The 22,042-nt window shown below is 38.7% G+C and overlaps 2 protein-coding genes across 2 annotated transcripts in view; one reads left to right on the top strand and one right to left on the bottom strand.

Moving 5' to 3' along the window:
- Nucleotides 1-304: 304 nt before the first annotated feature.
- Nucleotides 305-12,511, bottom strand: prxl2c (peroxiredoxin like 2C). The gene is made up of 6 exons (XM_073819660.1): nt 12,329-12,511; nt 6,774-6,842; nt 6,575-6,628; nt 4,366-4,471; nt 1,061-1,195; nt 305-985 (listed from the first exon to the last, which is right to left on the bottom strand). The coding sequence occupies exons 1-6, from the start codon at nt 12,506-12,508 to the stop codon at nt 858-860; spliced, it is 672 nt and encodes a 223-aa protein (XP_073675761.1). The 5' UTR covers nt 12,509-12,511; the 3' UTR covers nt 305-857.
- Nucleotides 12,512-16,529: 4,018 nt separating this feature from the next.
- fbxl17 (F-box and leucine-rich repeat protein 17) overlaps nt 16,530-22,042 on the top strand; it is a 332,150-nt gene continuing 326,637 nt past the window's right edge. The window contains exon 1 of the mRNA XM_073819086.1: nt 16,530-16,644. The gene's annotated coding sequence lies outside the window, so the exon portion shown is untranslated. The remainder of the gene's footprint in view (nt 16,645-22,042) is intronic.

Here is a 22,042-nt window from a genome sequence, read left to right as displayed (position 1 = left end):
CACAAAGTAGATTTCTTTTTTTTCCTTTTCAGGAAAGTCACTCCTCATCTAGCTGAAATATAATTTTAATGGTGACTTCTCATTTTGTATTAAATATGTTGTTTTATTATTCGACCACTTCGGGTTTGCGAATCATTTGATTTCCGAACTTTTTCTTATATGAGTATATATATATATATATATATATATATATATATATATATATATATATATATATGTATATATATATTTTAATCTTTTTTAGAATTTAAACATAAGACATTGTTTGAAATCCTTGGAAATCAAAAAAGTAGTGCCTGAAAAGTCCTGGGATTTCATTTGACAGTTTCTGTACAAATCCTGTTTACATTCATATGTATACATACACTAATTCTCTTGACTGTAATGCAAAAAATAGTGAAGCATTTATGCACAGTTGTTATATTAGTTGTATAATTTATGCAGAAGCATTTTTTGCAGTAATAGTAATAAGAATAATTAAACAATGCACAGTGTAAAAAGAAAACAATGGTAGAAAACTTGTTTTACAGCAATAAAAATGTATGATAATGTTTTTATGTTTTGCTTTCAAGGATGAAATTTAACTTGGACATGTTGACACGTTAATATGAGTTTCACACCTAAACAAGTGTTTTATACTCCACTCAATAATGATCATGTGTTATTCATAATATAAATCAAGGGTCCCCAGCAGTGGAATAGCTTGTTCCTCTCAAACATAAATAATATACAAAAACAACACTATATACAACAATATTGTGCCATTATAGCATTCAAAAAGAGCAGCATTGCATTGCATTATAACAGCTACAAGTGTCAAGTGCATTTCCATCATAGCATAACAGCTCCTCTTTTCTTTAGATATGAATGATTTTGGGCGAATCGCTGAAATCCACAGTTTGAAGACCTGCTAACTGCAGCAACCAGTTGATGGGCATGTGGTCCATCCGGTTCATGTCAAAATGTGCAAAATGAACCTCTGGACCTGAGAAATAAAACACAGAATGTTTAGAATTAGGTCAAGATATAGAAATAAAAGTGAAAACGGAAAGCGTGTGACCTGGGCCTACAATCAGGGCTCCGCCTTGCTGCAGCGGATCTCCCTGGAAGTCAAAGACAGGGCTGGTCATGGCACGCCACATGCTCTTCAGATTCCCCACCAGCAAACTAGATTTCACATGTGGACTGCTGGATGCTACAAATGCAGATGAAAATGATTAAATTAAAATCAAAGCCGTCATTCTTTGGCATTCACATCCGATAGAAAGCAAGAGAAGTGCATACGAAGACAAAAAAGCTTCTATTTTCATGCATCTATTTTTGGCAGTCCATTTAAGATGTAATTTTATGTCTAAAAACATTACTGAATTCTAAAACAATCACACTCTTGCCATGATCAAGGTCAAATTTGTTCTCTGAATTACTCATTTGAATGATTAATAATAGGTTTAGACAGTTTGCAGTGGTATGAAAATGATTTTGGGGAGATGATGGCAGACAGGGTTGCCAGGTTTTCAAAACAAAACCAAACCAATTGCTACTCAAAACTAGCCCAATAAGGGTCCCCATTTCATTTTCGCGTTCCAGGGGGAATTTTTTTTCTTTCATTTTTTCCCCCCTAATTAAAATTCGCATTCCAGGGGCTAAACATCACATTTTTGTGGGTAGCTTTAACCCACGGATATGAAAAACAATATATGTTGCCAGATTAAGCTATTTTAAGCGATTTTATACTTGACTTTTTCATTTAATTTGGCACATTAGAAAGTTAATAAAGTGGGAAGTTGCAATTTAGGGCTAGGGATATCTATATTTTTTTTAAATTTAATTATTTTTTAGTTTTTATTTGTTTTTTTATAGCAATATCTGGCAACACTGCATTGCACTTAAACTGACAGTAATCAATTCAGTATGCAAACAAAAAAAAAACATCATGATATTATTTGTCTGAAATTTTATCAACGCTTTCAAAATGGTATGAAAATTATCTCTTGAAGCGATGGCAGACAGGGTTGCCAGGTTTTCAAAAAAAAAGACAACCAATTGCTACTCAAAACTAGCCCAATGGGGGTCCCCCATTTAAATTGTGTTCCAGGGACTAAATATCATGTTTATGTGGGTCACTTTTTTTTTTTATAGCAATATCTGGCAACACTGCATTGCACTTAAGCCCACATTACCACACCACATTCATTAAAGCAAACAAAAAAAAACCATGATATTATTTGCCTGAAATGTTATCAACGCTATCAAAATGGTATAAAAATGATCTCTGGAAGCGATGACAGACAGAGTTGCCAGGTTTTCACAACAAAACCCACCCAATTGCTATTCAAAAGTAGTCCAATGGGGGGTCTCTGTTAAAATCGCACTCCAGGGTGGGTAAAATACACTTTTTTTTGTTTGTTTTTTTGGCTGGATTCTCCTGGTAAAATGTTTTTGGGGTCGTTTTAACCTATGGATATGAAAAACAAAGCGCAGCAAAAGTTTTAAAATATCCTGAAATATCATGGATTTGGCAACACTAATGGCGGAGTACACAAGACTTGAGTTAATAGTGGGGGCGCAGGTGCAGTCTCCGCTGTGTTGCCAGATTAATCTATTTTAAGGGAGTTTGGACTTTTCCACTTAATTTGGCACATTTGAAAGTTCACAAAGCGGGAAGTTGCAATTTAGGGTTAGCGATATCTTTATTTTTTATTTTTTTCAGTTTTTATTTGTTTTTGTAGTTTTAATAGCAATATCTGGCAACCCACCCAACTGCTACTCAAAACTTGTCCAATGGGGGTCCCCTGTTAAAATCACATTCTGGGCAGGTAAAATACAATTTTTTTTTTTTTTTTTGCTTGGTTTCCCCTGGTAAAGTTCGCAATCCAGGGGCTAAATATCACATTTTTGGGGTCGATTCAACCCACTGATATAAAAAACAATGCGCAGCAAAAGTTTTAAAATAGTCCATATCCGCAGGAAAATCACATACTTGGCAACACTGATGGCGAAGTAAACAAGACTTGAGTTAAGAGTGGGGGTGCAGATGCAGTCTCCGCTGCGTTGCCAGATTGATCTATTTTAAGCGATTTTGGATTTGACTTTTCAACTTCAATTTGACACATTAGAAAGTTATTAAAGTGAAAAAGTTGCAATTTAAGGTGAGCAATATCTTTATTTGTTAATTATTTTTCTGTTTTTATTTTTAGTACCAACATCTGGCAACCCACCCAACTGCTACTCAAAACTAGTCCAATGGGGGTCCTCCGTTAAAGTCACATTCTGGGCAGGCAAAATATATATATTTTTTTTTTGGCTAGGTTCCCCTGGTAAAATTTACATCCCAGATTAATGTATTTTAAGCGATTTTGGACTTGACTTTTCCGATTATTTGGCAAATTTGAAAAGTTGCAATTTAGGGTTAGTAATATCTTTATTTATTTTTTCTGTTTTTATTTGTTTTAATAGCAATATCTGGCAACACTGCATCACACTTAAACTGAAAGTGATCAAAAAGCCCACGGACAGGGTATTGCTGACAGGATACTACATTCGGTAAGGCAAAAAAAAAAAAAAAAATAATATATATTTGTCTGAAACGTTATCAACGCTATCAAAATGGTATGAAAATGATCCCAGGGAAGCGATGGCAGAAAGGGTTGCCAGGTTTCCACAACAAAACCCACCCATTAAAATCACGTTCCGGGGGGGGGGGGGGGGGGGGGGTTAAATACTTTTTTTTTTTTGGCTGGGTTTCTTAAAATATGTTAAAACAGCCCAATTTTGGAGGAAAATCACGGACTTGGCAACACTGATCGCGGAGAAAACAAGACTTGAGTTGAGAGTGATGGAGAAGGCGCAGTCTCTGCTGTGTTGCCAGATTAATCTATTTTAAGTGATTTTGGACTTGACTTTTCCACTTCATTGGCACATTAGAAAGTTGCAATTTAAGGTAAGTGATATCTTTATTTTTTATGTATTTCTTCTGTTTTTGTATGTATTGTTTTTTATAGCAATATCTGGCAACACTGCATCACACTTAAACTGACAGTAATCAAAAAAGCCCACAGACCAGTTATTGCTGAGAGGATACCACATTTGGCAAGACAAACAAAAAAAAATCATTATGAAACTATTTGTCTGAAACATTACCAACGCTATCAAAATAAGTGTATATAATGAGTTATATTTGTAGGGATTATTACAGCAAAATTCTTCACCCACCCCAGACCTCACTAATTTTCAAACCTGTTACAGCCATGACTCCAGAGCAACTGTATTTGACATTGAACGCTGGCAAGTAATAAAGCAAAAAGCAAAATAACCCACATGACAAGAAGGGACAAAATCAAGCACTATTAATTCAGAGGATCTTACGTGTCTCCATGTATGTCTCTCCTCTTCTCATTCCCAGTTTTTTGTAAATTTGTCTCTCCGGATCAACATATATTTCATGAGGATAGCCTGTCAGAGTGGAGAAACCCTACAACATCAAGAGATCACAGGATAGAAGACACTATTGAGGAATAATGATTTCATATAATTAAAACAATCCATTTTTTCCTAGTGCTAAACTGTTTTCTAAAAAGAGTCAAATGCATGTCCTAAGTTTTTGAACAAAGCAAATTTTGTGCATTTGCTCAAACTTCCTACAATCATTCATTGTTTGAACCAGCTGGAATTAAAACTTCTTGACACACTGTTGCATGTTATATTTACAGTGGCATTTTGAGATGCATCTTATCACACTGAGGACAACTGAGGGACTCATATGCAACTATTACAGAAGGTTCAAACACTCACTGATGCTCCAGAAGGAAAAACCATGCATTAAGAGCCGGGGGTGAAAACTTTTGAATTTGAAGATCAAGGTAAATTGTACTTAATTTGTCTTCCGTGAAACATGCACGTATCTTCAGTTGCTTCAGAAGCGCAGCAATAAATGGAAAAAAATTATATTTGAACAAAATAAGAAAAATGTGGACATCTTCATCCTGTTCAAAAGTTTTCACCCCCTGGTTCTTACTGCATGTTTTTCCTTCTGGAGCATCAGTGAGTGTTTAAACCTTATTTAATAATTGTGTTTCAAGTCAAATGTCAATATGCAAAAGATGTTGGAAAACTGAAGAATCTGCAGGATCTGGAGGATCTTTCTGAAGAACAGTGCTTAGTTTAACTGTTCAGAACAAACAAGCAACTCATGAACAAAACGAAATAAAACAAAAAAAAAAGTCATAGATCATCTAGGTATTTATGCAAAATATCTTACTCAGGACTGTACTAAATAAAAACTAACATGCATTTTGTATTATCTCTCTTATTTTGTTAAGATCATTCACATTTTCTCCAAGGGGTTCCCAAACTTTTGCATGCCACTGTATGTTGCTCATAAGTTTCTCAAACTAGTAGAAGTTAACAACTATAGAAGCTCATTTCCACAATGTGATAAAAAAATGTAAAAATGTAATGTTAATTGCAACTTTTTTCTCTCATTTTCCCCCCACAATTCATCAAAAGATGTAAACTCAGAATTCTGAGAAAAAAGTCAGAAATGTGAGATGCAAAATAGAAATTCTGAGATAAAAAGTAGTGATAACAGAAACGAATCTTTTCAAAGCTTCGAATCAATTGAGTCAACTTGATTCACTGTTTCGAAGCTTTTGAAACTTTATACTCTGGCGACGCCTGCTGGTCAAAATTGTGTAATTACAACAAAAACTTAGTCCAAACATGCACAAAGCTTTTGCAAACCCACTGCAAATGTATTTTTGAAATTATAAATGTATTAAGGGGAAAGGTTTGAGATTTGGGGCTTTTGTTTTTTTCATAAAGTGTTCATCCAAAAGACAGTGTTAAGTCTTTCTTTCATAGCACTTTATCTATTTGTGTCAGTAGATTTCCATTACAATACATATTTTTAAAGGCCAAGTTTTTTTTTCTCCTACACTGAGCCATAAATCTCCACTTCAGCAGCACTTACACACAACAAACTTTACATTTTTATTCCTGTTTATATTCTGAAGGTTTTTACAGAGGGATTTGTTCATATATCATTTGCTTGATTTATACAACATTTTATTCCTCCAAAAATAGTAAAAAAAAAAAAACATTGTATTTTCAGTATTTTCTGAATTATGGAGTGACAAAATAAGATCCCCTTATAAGATGTAAAAACATTTGACTCTAATATGTCAAAAAAAAATTACACAAGAATTTTTTGATTTTTGTACTAGAAATGTATGCAAATTAGTATATGTTTCATTAAATAATGCTCATTTGCATATTTAAACCTAACATTTTAGAAAACTTGTGATACAAAAAATGTTTGCAATTATCAACTGGGTAAGTGGTGATAACTATTAGTTTTTTTTTACCATTTTCACCTGCAGTGTCTCGCCTTTAATGCAATAATAAAAAAAATATAAAAAAAACAATGTATTAAATATGAAACTCTGAAACATTGTGTAAAAGTTGCAAAATAAAAAAATCTCAATCCCTTTTAGATTTTTCATTCCATTGTGAAAACAGACTTCCATAAACAACATTTTCAGCTTTAAATGTAGGCTTCATTATAAAGTCATCCTACCTCTATATGACACCATGATGACTGTCCAATCACTACCAACCTGACATTTGATTCCTACATTTCAGACAGAAAAAAAACTTGATATATTGCATTTTCAACATTATTATATTCTGACTTTATAATAATAATACGTTCAACCAAATAGGTTTTTATATTATTATTGACAGACGTGTCTAACAGCATTTTTGTAATACCTCACCTGCAACATATGCTGAGGTATTTGGCCCAAATCCTCCACATATTCTTTGCACGTGTAACACAAGAAGTTCTGTAAAACATTTGAGAAAAAAAAACATAAGACATAACATTTGATATATATTTAAAAATCCATGTGTAAGCCCTCCATGGACTGAGTCGGAGGCAGAGGATCCATGTGCAAACAACTTTATTAGCGTAGTCAAACAAGCAAGGTCTATCACCAGTAAACAGAGCAATGCAGATAATCCAATAGCGTAGTCAAATCCAGGCGGGGGGTCGAGGGAAACAAGCAAGCAATCACAGGGAGAATAAACAGTCCAGTCGGCAACAAGAATCAATGCAATGGAATAACGCTTAGGATTGTAGTGAGACTAGCAAAACTTCGCGAGGAACACCCCGCGAAGCGAGTCTATAAATGGCCGCCAAAAGGAAGTGAACCGGTGAACCGGAAACACAGGCGTGAGTCTCAGGTACGGGGTCATGGGAAATGTAGTTTAATATTCCGGGGAGGGTTCCCGCTGGCGGCGGTCAGAGGGAGCCACAGAGACCGCGTTGGTGACAGAGCCCCCTCCCTGCGAGCTACTCCTGGAGCGAGGAGGCGGCCGACGCCGGGGTCTACCTCTTCTGCGGGGTGCTGGTCGATCTGGGTGGCTGTTGTGGAAGTCGGTGGTAAGTGATGGATCCAGGATATCTCCTGCGGAGACCCAGGATCTCTCCTCGGGACCATAGCCTTCCCAGTCGACCAGATATTGGAGTTGACCCCTCCGGCGTCGGGAGTCCAAGATGGTGTTAACCCGATACACCTCCTCGCCCTCGATGATAGGAGGGGGTCCCTGGTTTGCGGTCTCGTCTAGGTTCTCCACTCCTTCCGGAGCGCCAGCGGGCTTTAACAGAGAGACATGAAAGGTGGGTGAGATACGATATTGAGCAGGTAAGTCTAGACGAAATGAAACTGGTGTGATTTGTCTAATGATTTTGAATGGACCCACGTACCTGGGACTGAGTTTCTTGCTAGGTAGACGGAGTCGTATGTCCCGGGTGGAAAGCCAGACCCACTGGCCTGGCTCATACGGCGGGTTTGGACGACGTCTCCTATTGGCCTGGATCTGTGTACGACGAACAGCCCCCTGAAGATGTACGTGAGCCTGATTCCATGTCTCCTCGCTCTGCTGAAACCAGGAATTGATTGCTGGGAGATCAGAGGGTTCTCCGGTCCAGGGGAACAAGGGAGGTTGGTGTCCTAGGGTGCATTGGAAGGGGGTGAGGTTGGTGGTAGGTTTGCGGAGGGAGTTCTGGGCATATTCGGCCCAGAATAGATAGTTGCTCCAGTTCTCCTGATGGTTGTGACAGTATGAGCGGAGGAAGCGAATCAGTTCCTGATTCAAACGTTCGGCCTGCCCGTTGGATTCTGGGTGGTAGCCTGAGGTGAGACTCACGTTGATGTTGAGGAGACGACAGAAGCTGGCCCAGAGACGTGAGGTGAATTGGGGACCACGATCGGTGACTATGTCCTCTGGAAGACCGTAGATCCTGAATACCCAGTTGCAGAGGAGGTCAGCAGTTTCCATGGCCGAAGGGAGTTTCTGAAGGGGAATAAAGCGACATCCCTTGGAGAAGCGGTCGATGATGGTCAGAATGGTTGTGAAGCCCTTGGAGGGAGGTAAGTCTGTGATGAAGTCCATGGCTATGTGAGACCATGGACGTTGGGGAATGGGCAGAGGTTGAAGCAAGCCAGCTGGCAAGCGGCGTGGTACCTTGGTGATATTGCAAGTGGTACATTTCTGGATGAATTGAATGGTGTCCTGACGTATGGTTGACCACCAAAACTTATTGTTGAGAAGGTTTAGAGTACCCTCGATGCCTGGGTGACCTGAGCTGGGAGTGGAGTGGACCTGGGCGAGGACACGAGATCGAAGGGTGAGAGGGACGTAAGTAAGGTTGGCTGGGCAGTCAGGGGGTGCAGGGTCCTGGGACTGGGCTTCCGAGATCTCAGTCATGATGTCCCATGATACTGGTGCCACCATAACCATGGTGGGTAGAATGGGTTCAGTGGCAGTATGATGTTGAAATTGTTCGTGAATTCGTGATAGAGCATCTGCCTTTGTGTTCTGGGTGCCTGGGCGATATGAAACTTGGAATTGGAAGCGGGTGAAGAATAAGAGCCGTGGTGAATCTCTGACGGAGATCTTCAAAAGCCTGTAGAGCAGAGCTGGACCAGGAGAGACGTGTGGTCCCTTTCTTTACCATGGCAGTGAGGGGACCTGCCACGGTGCTGAAGAGCCGAATGAATCGGCGGTAGAAGTTTGCAAATCCGAGGAAACGTTGGAGTTCCTTCAAAGTGTTGGGGCGTGGCCATTCAAGTACTGCGCTCACCTTCCTCTCATCCATAGCAACTCCCTCTGAGCTGATGATGTACCCAAGGAAGGAGATCTTGCTCACGTGGAATTCACATTTCTCCTCCTTGGCGTACAGCTGATGTGAGATGAGCCGTTGCAGTACTGCCCGAACGTGTTGAACATGTTGAGTGAGGGAATCGGAATAAATGAGTATATCGTCAATGTAGACGATGACCCACCGGTTTAACATATCCCTGAAGACCTCGTTGATGAAGGCTTGGAAACACGAGGGACTGTTGGCCAGGCCGAAGGGCATAACCCGGTATTCATAGTGCCCCGATGTCGTGGAGAAGGCCGTCTTCCACTCGTCACCCGCTCTGATTCTGATGAGGTTGTAGGCCGAACGTAAGTCCAGTTTTGTGAAAACCTTGGCAGAGCGTAGTTGTTCTAGAGCGGATGGGACAAGTGGGAGTGGGTAGCGGAATTTAATGGTCACCTCATTGAGTCCACGATAATCGATACAGGGACGCAAGCCTCCATCCTTCTTTTTAACGAAGAAGAAGCCTGCTGAAGCTGGTGACGTGGATGGTACAATGAAGCCTTTGGCCAACTCCTCCTGGATGTAGATGTTCATGGCCTGAGACTCAGCTTGTGACAGGGGGAAGACTCGACCCCGAGGAGGAGAAGCTCCAGGAATGAGGTCGACAGCACAGTCTCCTGGGCGATGGGGAGGTAACTGGGTAGCCTGGATGTGACTGAAGGCCTTCAGCAGGTCCTGATATTCGGATGGGATGGATGAGAGTCTTGGTTGATTATCCTGGTTGGTAGCTGGCTGGGTTGGGACTTGGAGACAGCGACGCTGGCAGTGAGGTGACCAGCTTGTGATGGTGCGTTCGGCCCAGGCGACGGTAGGCCCGTGTTGGTTCAGCCAGGGATATCCGAGAATGACGGGTGACTGAGGTGATGCAATGAGGAAGAAGCGGATAGTCTCCTGGTGTCCTGGTTCAATGGATAGAGTGATGTCCTTGGTGGTGTGCAGTATCTTTCCAGATCCTAATGGTCGCCCGTCGACGGCGGCCACTGATACATGTGAAGCACAAGAAAGAGTGGGTAGGTGATTAGCGGTAACAAATTCAGAGTCTATGAAGTTACCAGCTGCACCAGAGTCAATCAAAGCAGTAGTTTCAAGGACACAGTTCAAATAACTCAGTCTAACGGGAATGTGACAGCAACTGGTAGAGGTAGCTGAGTTACTCACCGAGGTGAATTGGCGTGGTGGACGAGTGGGACAGTTAGCCCGAATGTGTCCAGACAGTCCACAGTATAGACAAAGATTCCCCCTGAATCGTCTCTCCCTTTCCTCCAAAGTCAGTTTGGTGGCCCCAAGTTGCATGGGTTCGGGGGCGGCCTCAGTGGGGTGCGTCGTAAGAGGTGTGGAGGTGAATGAACGGGCTGGCTTACGTGCTCTCATGATGTTGTCCACCCGGATGGAGAGTTCAATGTACTGTTCCAAGTTGATATTCTCATCCCGACAGGCTAGTTCCACTTGAAGATCAGACTGAAGACCTCGGCGGTAGTGGAGTTTAAGCGGTCCTTCATCCCATCCGCTCTGAGCTGCAAGAGTGCGGAAAGTCAAAGCATAATCCGCCGCGGTTCTCTTTCCCTGACGAAGCACCATGATCTGTTCTCCAGCATCGCCACTCTCCTGACTGGGCTGAAACACTTCCTTAAACCTCTGCAAAAAGTTGGTGAAAGAGGGAAAGGTAGGTCGATCCAACCGCCATACCGCCGTGGCCCAGTCCAAGGCCCTTCCTGAGAGTAGTGAACAAACAAATGCGATCCTTCCTTCATCAGTGGGATACAGATGCGGTTGTTGGCTGGTAAACAACGAGCATTGTAGGAGGAAGCCCTTGCATTTAGACGGGTTGCCATCAAACTTCTCAGGAAATGCCAGTCGCGGGCTGGCTGAGACAGGTGGTACAACAGGCGGTGGTTGAACATGTGGAGGTGTGGCGGGCGGCGCCGTCAATTGAAGCCCTTGAAGAGCTCTTACCAGCTGGCTGGTGACCTCCGTTAGGCGATCCAGTTGTTGCTGCTGGTTACGGAGAGCCGTGGCTTGAGCTGATAACTCAGTGGTGAGCTGTTGCCTCGTGGCCGCCTCGGCTGTAGCGCCATCGAGAGCCGAAGTTGTTGCTGGATCCAAAGGCGGCGAAGTTTTCTGTAAGCCCTCCATGGACTGAGTCGGAGGCAGAGGATCCATGTGCAAACAACTTTATTAGCGTAGTCAAACAAGCAAGGTCTATCACCAGTAAACAGAGCAATGCAGATAATCCAATAGCGTAGTCAAATCCAGGCGGGGGGTCGAGGGAAACAAGCAAGCAATCACAGGGAGAATAAACAGTCCAGTCGGCAACAAGAATCAATGCAATGGAATAACGCTTAGGATTGTAGTGAGACTAGCAAAACTTCGCGAGGAACACCCCGCGAAGCGAGTCTATAAATGGCCGCCAAAAGGAAGTGAACCGGTGAACCGGAAACACAGGCGTGAGTCTCAGGTACGGGGTCATGGGAAATGTAGTTTAATATTCCGGGGAGGGTTCCCGCTGGCGGCGGTCAGAGGGAGCCACAGAGACCGCGTTGGTGACACCATGCAACTGAAGCCTTGATTAAAGAATATCTCTTGCAATGTACAGAAAAGCATTTAAACAGAATGAAAAACAGAACATAATCAAACCAAAGCTAAATATCATGAGGCATTTTAAATAAAAAGGTCCAAAAATATACAGAATGAGGTAAAACTCATGCATGATTATCACACAAAAAACATTTGAGAAAAAACATAGACATAACATTTGCCCTATATTAAAAAAGCCATGCAACTGAAGTCTTGATTAAAGAATATCTCTTGCAAAGTGCAAGAAAAGCATATCTAAACACAGAATGCAAAACAAAACATAATGAAACCAAAAAATCATGAGGCATTAAATATAAAAAGGTCCAAAATTATACAGAATGGTGTAAAAATCATGCATGATGATCACACACTTGAAAGTAAGAATCTGTATACAGAGATGCAATGCAATGCAATGCAATGCAAAAAAAAAAAAAAAAAAAAAAAAAAAAAACATTTTGCATAACAAATAACTAGATAAAGGCAAATGTTATGGCATTCGCACAGACTTCCAACATAAACACACGAGATGCAACATGATTCTCTTACCCTCACGAAAATAATGATCGCTTTGTTGTGTTGAAACAAACTGTTGAAGGTTTTAGAGACGCCGTGTCGATCAAATATCAGACAGTCATTGACATCAGAGATGCAGAGATCGTTTGAAGCCTGTTTGTCGTCCTGACCAGAGCGAACGATCTGAGTCGTTATTGGGAGAACGGCAGCCATTGCGTTCAGTTCTGCTGAGTTATTTTTAGGAAGTTTCCTCCGGCACGCCCATTCATTCCTGCTGGATCATGGACAAATAAAGCCAATCCGCCCATATGCTGGAATTTATGACTTTATTTCCATTCCAAGTATTTCTGATGAACAGTTATATGAGAGTCAGGCTCTGGCTTGATTCAGTCATTCGTATGAAGTTGATTAGTCTACTTTTTCCACACATAAAGGTATGGTGGTAACAAAATTGTTGATAGTTAACATTATTTTCCCCGGACACTAGTAACATAGAAATAATAAAATTGTATTTTTCTATCATATACACACAAAGCAGAGCGATCTGAATCAAAAGATTTGTGAACCCACTCGAATTCTAGATCTGAAAAATGGTTAGAGAATCATTATTTAGATCAGGACTTCAAGCATATTGCAAATCATTTGATTCAGAGACTGTGTGCCGATTTGAAATGAATTGCGAAATCTGAATCAAATGATTCGTGAAGTTCCGATCTGAATCAAATGATTCGTGAAGCTCCGATCTGAATCAAATGATTCGTAAAGTTCCAAACTGAATCTAATGATTCGTGAAGTTCCAAACTGAATCAAATGATTCGTGAAGCTCCGATCTAAATTTAAATGATTCATGAAGTTCCGATCTGAATCAAATGATTCGTGAAGTCTGATCTGAATCAAATGATTCGTGAAGTTCCGATCTAAATCAAATGATTCATGAAGTTCCGATTTGAATCAAATGATTCGTGAAGTTCCGAAGTTCCAAACTAAATCAAATGATTCGTGAAGTTCCGATCTGAATCAAATGATTTGTGAAGTTCCGAAGTTCCAAACTAAATCAAATGATTCGTGAAGTTCCGATCTGAATCAAATGATTCGTGAAGTCTGATCTGAATCAAATGATTCGTGAAGTTCCGATCTAAATCAAATGATTCATGAAGTTCCGATCTGAATCAAATGATTCGTGAAGTTCCGAAGTTCCAAACTAAATCAAATGATTCGTGAAGTTCCGATCTGAATCAAATGATTCGTAAAGTTCCAAACTGAATCTAATGATTCGTGAAGTTCCAAACTGAATCAAATGATTTGTGAAGTTCCGATCTGAATCAAATGATTCGTGAAGTTCCGATCTGAATCAAATGATTCGTGAAGTTCCGATCTGAATCAAATGATTCGCTTTGTAGTCCCATATATATAGAATGAGGTAAAAATCATGCATGATGATCACACACTTGAAAGTAAGAATCTATATACAGAGATGCAATACAAAAATATACAAAAATATACGGGAATTTATGACTTTATTTCTGCTGCTTTATTTAGCCTACTATTATCCTACTTTTTCACACATACACGTGTGCTTCCAACAAAATTGCGAAGTTCCGATTGATTCGCGAATCATTATTTAGATCGTGACTTCGGAGCACGTATCGCAAATCACAAATCTTTTTGGCTTCAGTTCGGACTTTGAAGAGGGTATCACAAATCATTTGATTCAGAGAGCATGTCCCGATCTGAAATGAATCGCAAAATATGAATCAAATGATTCACGAAGTTCCGATCTAAATCAAATGATTCTGCGAATCCACTCTGAGAATGACGAACCTGCTCTGAAGTTGATCTAAATAATGATTTGTGAACCATTATTCAGATTTGGAGTGCATTTCGTTGTGCAAATCAAACGATTTGTGAACCCTCTCCGGTGTACCAAACTTAATCAAATAATTCACCCGCTCCGAAATCCTGAACTAAACCAAATGATTTGCGAAGTTGCTCTGAAGTCCCATACTGAATTAAATGATTTGAGGACCCACTCCAAAGTTTTGATCTGACTCAAAAGATTTACGAACCCACTCCAAAATCCCAAAATAAATCAAAAGAATCTTGAACCTGCTTCGAAGTTCCGATCTAAATCAAATGATTCACTTTGTAGTCCCGATGTAAAATATTTACAAACCTGTTTCAAAGTTCCGAACAAAATTAAATTATTTGCGGTATACGCTCTGAAGTTTCGACCTGTATAAAAACAATCACGAACCCAATCCGAAGTTCTGATTAGAATCAAAAGATTCGCAAACCTGATCCAAAGTTCTGATCTGAATCAAATGATTCACGAACCGGCTCTGAAATCTTGATCTAAATCAAATGATTCACAGTACGCTCTCTTAAGTCATAGTCTGAATAATGATTCACAAACCTGCCCCGAAGTACCAATTTGAATCAAAAGTTTCACAAACCTGCTCAGAAGTTTCAATCTATTAATGATTCATGAAACATACTCTGAAGTTGATCTAAATAACGATTCACGAACCATTATTCAGATTGGGACTTTGGAGTGCATCTGGATGTGAAATGATTCCTGAAATCCTGATCAGAATCAAATGATTTGAGAACCCACTCCAAGTCCCGATATGAATCAAAATAATCACAAACCGGTTCTGAAGTCTTGATCTAAATCAAATGATTCACAGTACGCTCTCTTAAGTCACGGTCAGAATAATGACTCAAGAACCCGCTCCAAAGTTCTGGTCTGAATCAAAAGTTTCACAAACCTGCTCAGAAGTTTTGATCTAATCATGATTTGCGATACACACTCTGAAGTTGATCTAAAAAATGATTTGTGAACCATTATTCAGATCGGGACTTTGGAGCGCATCCCGATGTGAAATGATTCGCAAAATCCTGATCTGAATCAAATAATTTGCGAACCCTCTCCGACATACAGAACTGAATCAAATGATTCATCCACTCCGAAATCCAGAACTAAATCAAATGATTCACGAACCTGCTCCGAAGTCCCAAACTGAATCAAATTATTTGAGAACCCGCTCTGAAGTTTGGATCTGACCCATTCTGAAGTTCTGATCTAAATCAAAAGATTTGCAAACCATCGAAGTTCCTAAATCAAATAATTTGCCATACATGCTCTGAAGTTCCGACCTGAATCAAAAGATTCACAAACCCGATCCGAAGCTCTGATAGGAATCAAAAGATTTGCGATCTTTTGCGAAGTTTCGATCTGAAACAAATGATTCGCGAACCCGCTCCAAACTCTTCTGAATCGAACAAATTGTGATACGCTCTCTTAAGTCACGATCTGAATAATGATTCACAAACTCACTCCGAAGTTCTGGTCTGAATCAAAAGAATCACAAACTCCGATCTCCGATCAAAATCAAATGATTTGCCATACGCACTCCTAAATTATTCTAATACTTCGCGACATTCGGCTCTAAATCAAAACATTCACATATGTTAAAATAAGTTACAGCAGCTGCTTCGGGTATTTGTAACTTACTGTAACTTATTGATATGATACCGATTTTGCTAATTGTCAAATTAAGATATTTGTTACTGAGCACTGTCACTGTAACATATAGATATTTATTCATAGAATCATATGCATCATGACTTTTTTTCACAAGTAAAAGTGAAGGGCTAATAATATGGTGAATAATTAATATGATTAATAATCTACATCTGTAATAGAAAAAATATCTTTGAGTGACTTCATAAAAGAAACAAACACTTTAGAAATAAATCTGACTTGAGTAACTGATGGCTTTTTCACAAGCACAACTGTGAGGTGATAACATGTGGGGATAACATTGGAATGAATCATCCGAACCGACTCGCTCAAATGAATCTCAACAAAAACGCGTGTGTCCTGCAGTGACGTGTAGCTGGAAGGGGTGTATACGATTAGGATAGATTCATAAAAACTTGTTTGCAAAAGTTTGCATGCTCAAATAAAACTGCTTTCAGTGTCCTTACACTTTAATGATTACTAATATAAGATTTAGAATCCATCCTCACAGCCTAGTGCAAGTATTCACCTGTATGCATTCGCACCAAGGGTGTTTACAAATGTTATAGCTGAATTTAAAGAGTTCCCTTTAAGGCGCAGATTACTGGCTATCACCTTCTAACAGACAGATGAACTGGCCAATGAGCGGCTGCTCTCGTCTCAAGCCGTGGGCGGGATTTCCTCTGTTATTTGAAATCCGGAAGTGTTTTGAAACATTGTAGCAGGTTGACACAGCGAGCGCGCGTTGGCGGTGCGTTCGCTTCTGTTTCTGTGTCGCGCGGATTATGAGAGCGCGGGAAGGAGGTGCTGAGGGCCGCGTGAGCTGGTGAGGATTGGCGGGTTTTATTCTGACAGTTGTTCGGTGTTGCTTCTTTTCTCACGGGGGACTTTAATGGCGTCGTCCGCCACTATCACTCAATGAAACACAACAACACTCAGTGGCGAGCGGTCAGCCGTGTGTAAACAGTGACAGCAGTGGCTTTCATTCTTTCTCAATGTTAATACGGTTTCTGCTGAGAGATAACAGCAGCAAAGAGCTTTACTCACACATTATTCCTGATATCTGAGACATATTATGCAGCCATGCTGCTCTATATACTCATTATCCGTGCAGAAAGTACTGTGGTGCTACCATGGTACAGTTATAGACCACAGTACTGATGGATTACATGCTCATGGTGTTTATGTGGTTATATAGGGTCACTTAGTAGATGGACATTCAGTATTGGTCTTCCTCTGCCTCATGCTAGTACAGTTTGTTTATAAAATAATTTGTAAGACTTCTCTGTGTGTTTACTTGTCTATCTAGATTATCATTTTTGTTCTGTCAGAGTGAAGTACTTTGTTATGGTTTTGTGTAGATATGAAATGAGTCAATAAGTCAAAGTAAATGTTGCTCATTTAGAAGCAATAATGAATCTTCCATCAGCTGATGGGTCTGCAGATATCTTCTGTCATCAGACTGAACTGCAGAAATAATGATTGTTGTCAAACATGTTTCCTAAACACGCCTCTTGCCTGTCATTGGTTGCTCAAACAGATAGCCACGCCCCCAATCTCATTCTATTGGTTGATTGAGTCAGAAGTGAACACATGGACACTTCTAGTCATTCTGAAAGTTAAACACTACAGAAAAGTTTTTAATATTCTATGTTGTACTAATTTGTTCCCTATATTTAGTAAATTGTGACCGCATTGCACTAATTCATTCCATTGTTTAGTAAATTGTGGTCTCACTTTATTTATTCTTTTGTTTTAGTAAACAATGGCCATGTTTTGCCATTTTGTTCTAATTTCTTACCTTGCTTTAGTAATTCATTTGCCGGTTTTAGTAAACAGTAACCACATGTACCAATTAGTTCCCCAATTTTAGTAATTGTTGCACTAATTTGTTCTCTGGTTTCAGTACATTTTGACCTTGTGTTAATAATTCATTCTCTCATTTTAGTAAATCGAGCACACGTGGTACTATTTTCTTACCTCATTTTAGTAAACTTACCTTGTTTCAGTAACAGTTTCAGTAGCCATGTTGTACTGTTTCCTTGTTTTAGTAGATTTTGGCCTTGATTTAATAATTTGTTCCCTCGTTTTAGTAAACAATGGCCTTGTTTTGCTCATGCGTTTTTTGTTTTAGTAAATCAAGGCCATGTGGTACTAATTTCTTTCCACGTTTTAGTAAACCGTGACCTTGCTTTAGTATTTTGTTCCCTCGTTTTAGTAAATCAAAAACCATTTTTTTTAACCTAATTTCAGTAAATTTTGGCCTTGCTGTAAAAATTTGATTTCCTCGTTTTAGTAAACTTTGGCCTTGCTTTAGTAAATCTTTAGTAAATCTTGGCTTTGCTTTAATAATTTCTCTCGTTTTAGTGAACTATGGCCATGTTTTGCTAATTTGTTCCCTCATTTTAGTAAACAGTGACCTTGCTGTAGTCATTTGTTCCCTCGTTTTAGTAAATCAAAGCCATTTGGTACTAATTTCTTACCATGTTTTAGCACATTTTGACCTTGATTTAATACTTCATTCCGTAGTTTTAGTAAACTATATGACCATGTTTTGCTAATTTATTCCCTCGTTTTAATACATTTTGGCCACGTTTTGCTAATTTGTTGCTTTGTTTTAGTAAATCAAGGCGAAGGCCGTATGGTAAATTTTTTTTTACCTCATTTTACTAAATTTTAGGCTTTGCTTTAATATTTAGTTCCCTCGTTTCAGTACACTTTGGCCACGTTTTACTAATTCGTTCCCTTGTTTTAGTAAATCAAAGCCATGTGGTACTAATTTCTTACCTTGTTTTAGTAAACCATGACAACGTTTTGCTCATTTATTCCCATTTATTTTGCTAATTCATTGCCTTGCTTTAGTAAATCAAGGCCAAGGCCATGTGGTACTAATTTCTGACCTCATTTTACTAAATTTAGGCCTTGCTTTAATATTTATTTCCCTCATTTCAGTAAACAATGGCCACGTTTTGCTAATTCATTCCCTCGTTTTAGTAAATCAAAGCCATGTGCACACATTTTGTGCATCGTTTTACTAAATATTGGCCTTGATTTAACAATTTGTTCCCTATTTTTAGTAAACGATGCCTATGTTTTGCTTATGCGTTCCTTTGTTTTAGTAAATCAAGGCCATGTGGTTCTAATTTCTTTCCACGTTTTAGTAAACTGTAACCTTTCTTTAGTAATTAATAACCAAGTTGTACTAATTAGTTCCCTAATTTTAGTAAATTTTCACTGATTTGTCCTCTTGTTTTAGTAGATTTTGGCCTTACTTTAATAATTTGTTCCCTCAAATGTTGTACTGATTCACTCATTTGTTTTAATACATTGCAGTGATGTTATATTAATATGTTACCTTGTTTTAGTTAATCATGGCCATGGTTTAATTAAGTCAAATTAGTACAACTTGAGTGCAATTTACTATAATTCGAAAGCAAATCAATAAGTTTTGGGAACAAATTCTTAATTCCAGGCAACAAGAAATATCTTTTTGTCTGGATTTCATGTTTCACGAGTAGCAGATCTTTTACTGTTCAAGCTGCAGCTTTATTTGCAGTATGTTTTGTATAACAAAAATTAAGTGAAAACTTGTAAATATGACTTCAACCAAGATGAAAGCATGTTTTACTGACCCTGGACCACAAAACCAGTCTTAAGTAGCAAAAGTATATTTGTAGCAATAGCCAAAAATACATTGTATGGGTCAAAATTATACATTTTTATTTTATGCCAAAAATCATTAGGATATTAAATAAAGATCATGTTCCACAAAATATCAAACATAATTTTTGATTAGTAATATGCATTTTGCATTTAAGGGGAGACACTGCAGGCAAATACACTTTTTTTCATGCACCTGTCAAGTTTGAGATTTTGGGCTTTTTGGTTTTTCATAAAGTGTTTTTTTCAGACTAGTGGAAAGAAAACACCCAAAAGACACTGTTAAGTGTTTCTTTTATAGCACTTTATCTATTTGTGTCGATAGATTTCAATTACAATACATATTTTTAAAGGCCAAGAGTTTTTTCTCCTACACTGAGCCATAAATCTCCACTTCAGCAGCACTTACACACACTACACTTTACATTTGTATTTTTGTCTATAACCTGAAGGTTTTTACTAAGGGTTTTGTTTAGGGATGCACCGATCCACATTTTTTCACTTCCGATCCGATTCCGATACCTGAATTTGGATATCTGCCGATACCGATACTATTCCGATACCAGAGCTCTATTTGCTTTTATATCACTATGACTATTATCATTATTGTTGATTTTATGAGGCTGTAACAAACTTCTCTACAAGCAAGTCTAAGTATCTCCCAAAAAGCAACTTGAGGTAAGTATGAGGTTAGAAAATGGCAGAAATCCCATCCTGAAAACAAATATGCAACTTTAAGGGTTTAAATTGATATTTAAATTTCAAGACAGGGTTACTAGATACTAGTGCAATATACACTCTTGTTGCATAAAACAAAAAGGTTTTCAAATATTTGAAATAAAAAATAAATATTCACACTATAAATAGAACAATGTGCATCTGATCAACATAAATTCAGTAAATTCTTGCTTGTGTAGCAGCAACAAAATAAGGTTTTCAAATGTTAAACATTTTGAATAAAAGTGCAATAAGTGCACTTTTCGGATCAGCAAAAAACAAACAAAACAAAAAAAGTTTGTTGTTTATTAATTACTGAATGCTTACTTTAAGTACTTCTAATCCACAGCAAAAACTAGCTGAACTAATATAATAAGTAACAAAACAAGAACACTAACACAAATGACAAGTGTAGATGAATACAACATAAAGTTACTAATAAAATCAATAATACTAGTATTCAGGTGCAGAAATTTAATAATTCATTGATAAATAACTAGTGCTTCTCACTGCAGGTATTTATAGGATGCTGTCTCTTTAAGGCCTAATGCACGTAATACTGGCACGCATCTCCTTCTCAGCTGTTTCGGTTCACTAAAGACATAACCGACGGTGTTACCAGAATAAAACAACGGGTATTTAAACATAACTTTGTATGAATGTTTCTGTTCAAGAGACGTTAAAGAGTAATCAGTCTGTGAATCGCGCAGTTTGAATCACGTCTCTCTCTCTCTCTCTCTCTCTCTCTCTGTGCGCGTGCTCGCTTCAGGTGTGTGCGGCAACGTTAAAAACAGAAAATAACACGCACGAAGTCTACAAATTATAAACTTTTACTCTATGATGGGTAATATTTAACAGTTAATCTACTAAATAAATCCACGAGGTGCCACCTCTCGGAACAACGGCTTTGCAAACATTGCACGTTGCTGTCTTTGCGGCGTTTCCGACCGTAAAGTATTTCCACACAGCGGACATGTATGACGCTCAATGCTAAACTGCTACCTGCGAACTGAAGATTTCCTGAAAGGAGGCATGTCATCTCTCTCAGTGTCTCATTGGAGCACAGACACGTCACCTAGCCCGGGATCACTTGTGAAGTCATTTCAGCAGACAGCACTGTACGTAGACATAACCCTGGATCGGAAATTTCTCTAGGTTGGATCGGAAATTTCCGATCCATTAATTAAGCTGGTATCGGAACCCGATACCGATACTGGATCGGATCGGCCCCATCCCTAGTTTTGTTCATATATAATTTGCTTGATTTTATACATCATCTAATTCCCCCAAAATGGTAAAAATGTGTCCCTTTTTAAGTATTTCCTGAATTATGGAGTGACAAAAATAAGATTCTAATATGTCAGAAAAATAAATAAGAATTTTAAAATTGACTTCATCCAGTGTTTAGATTTCTGCACTAGAAATGTATGCAAATTAGCACATGTTTAATTAAATAATGGTTTATTTGCATATTTAAACCTAACATTTTAGAAAACTTGGAATGCAAAAAATGTTTGCAATCAACTATTAGTTTTTTTTTTTTTACCCTAGTCACTTGCAACAGTGTCTCACCTTAAAGGAGTAGTTCACTTTCAGAACAAAAATGTACAGATAATCTACTCACCCCCTTGTCATCCAAGATGTTTATGTCTTTCTTTCTTCAGTCGTAAAGAAATTATGTTTTTTGAGGAAAACATTCCAGGATTTCTCTCCATATAGTGGACTTCTATGGTGCCCCCGAGTTTGAACTTCCAAAGTGCAGCTTCAAATTGCTCTGAACCATCCCAGCTGAGAAAAGAAGGGTCTTATCTAGCAAAACGATTGGTTATTTTCTAAAAAAAAAAATA

The sequence above is a fragment of the Garra rufa genome, chromosome 15 (assembly GCF_049309525.1).
Source record: "Garra rufa chromosome 15, GarRuf1.0, whole genome shotgun sequence".
NCBI lineage: Eukaryota > Metazoa > Chordata > Actinopteri > Cypriniformes > Cyprinidae > Garra > Garra rufa.
Note: the sequence above shows the minus strand (reverse complement) of the source record. Positions and strands in the feature narration are given on the sequence as shown.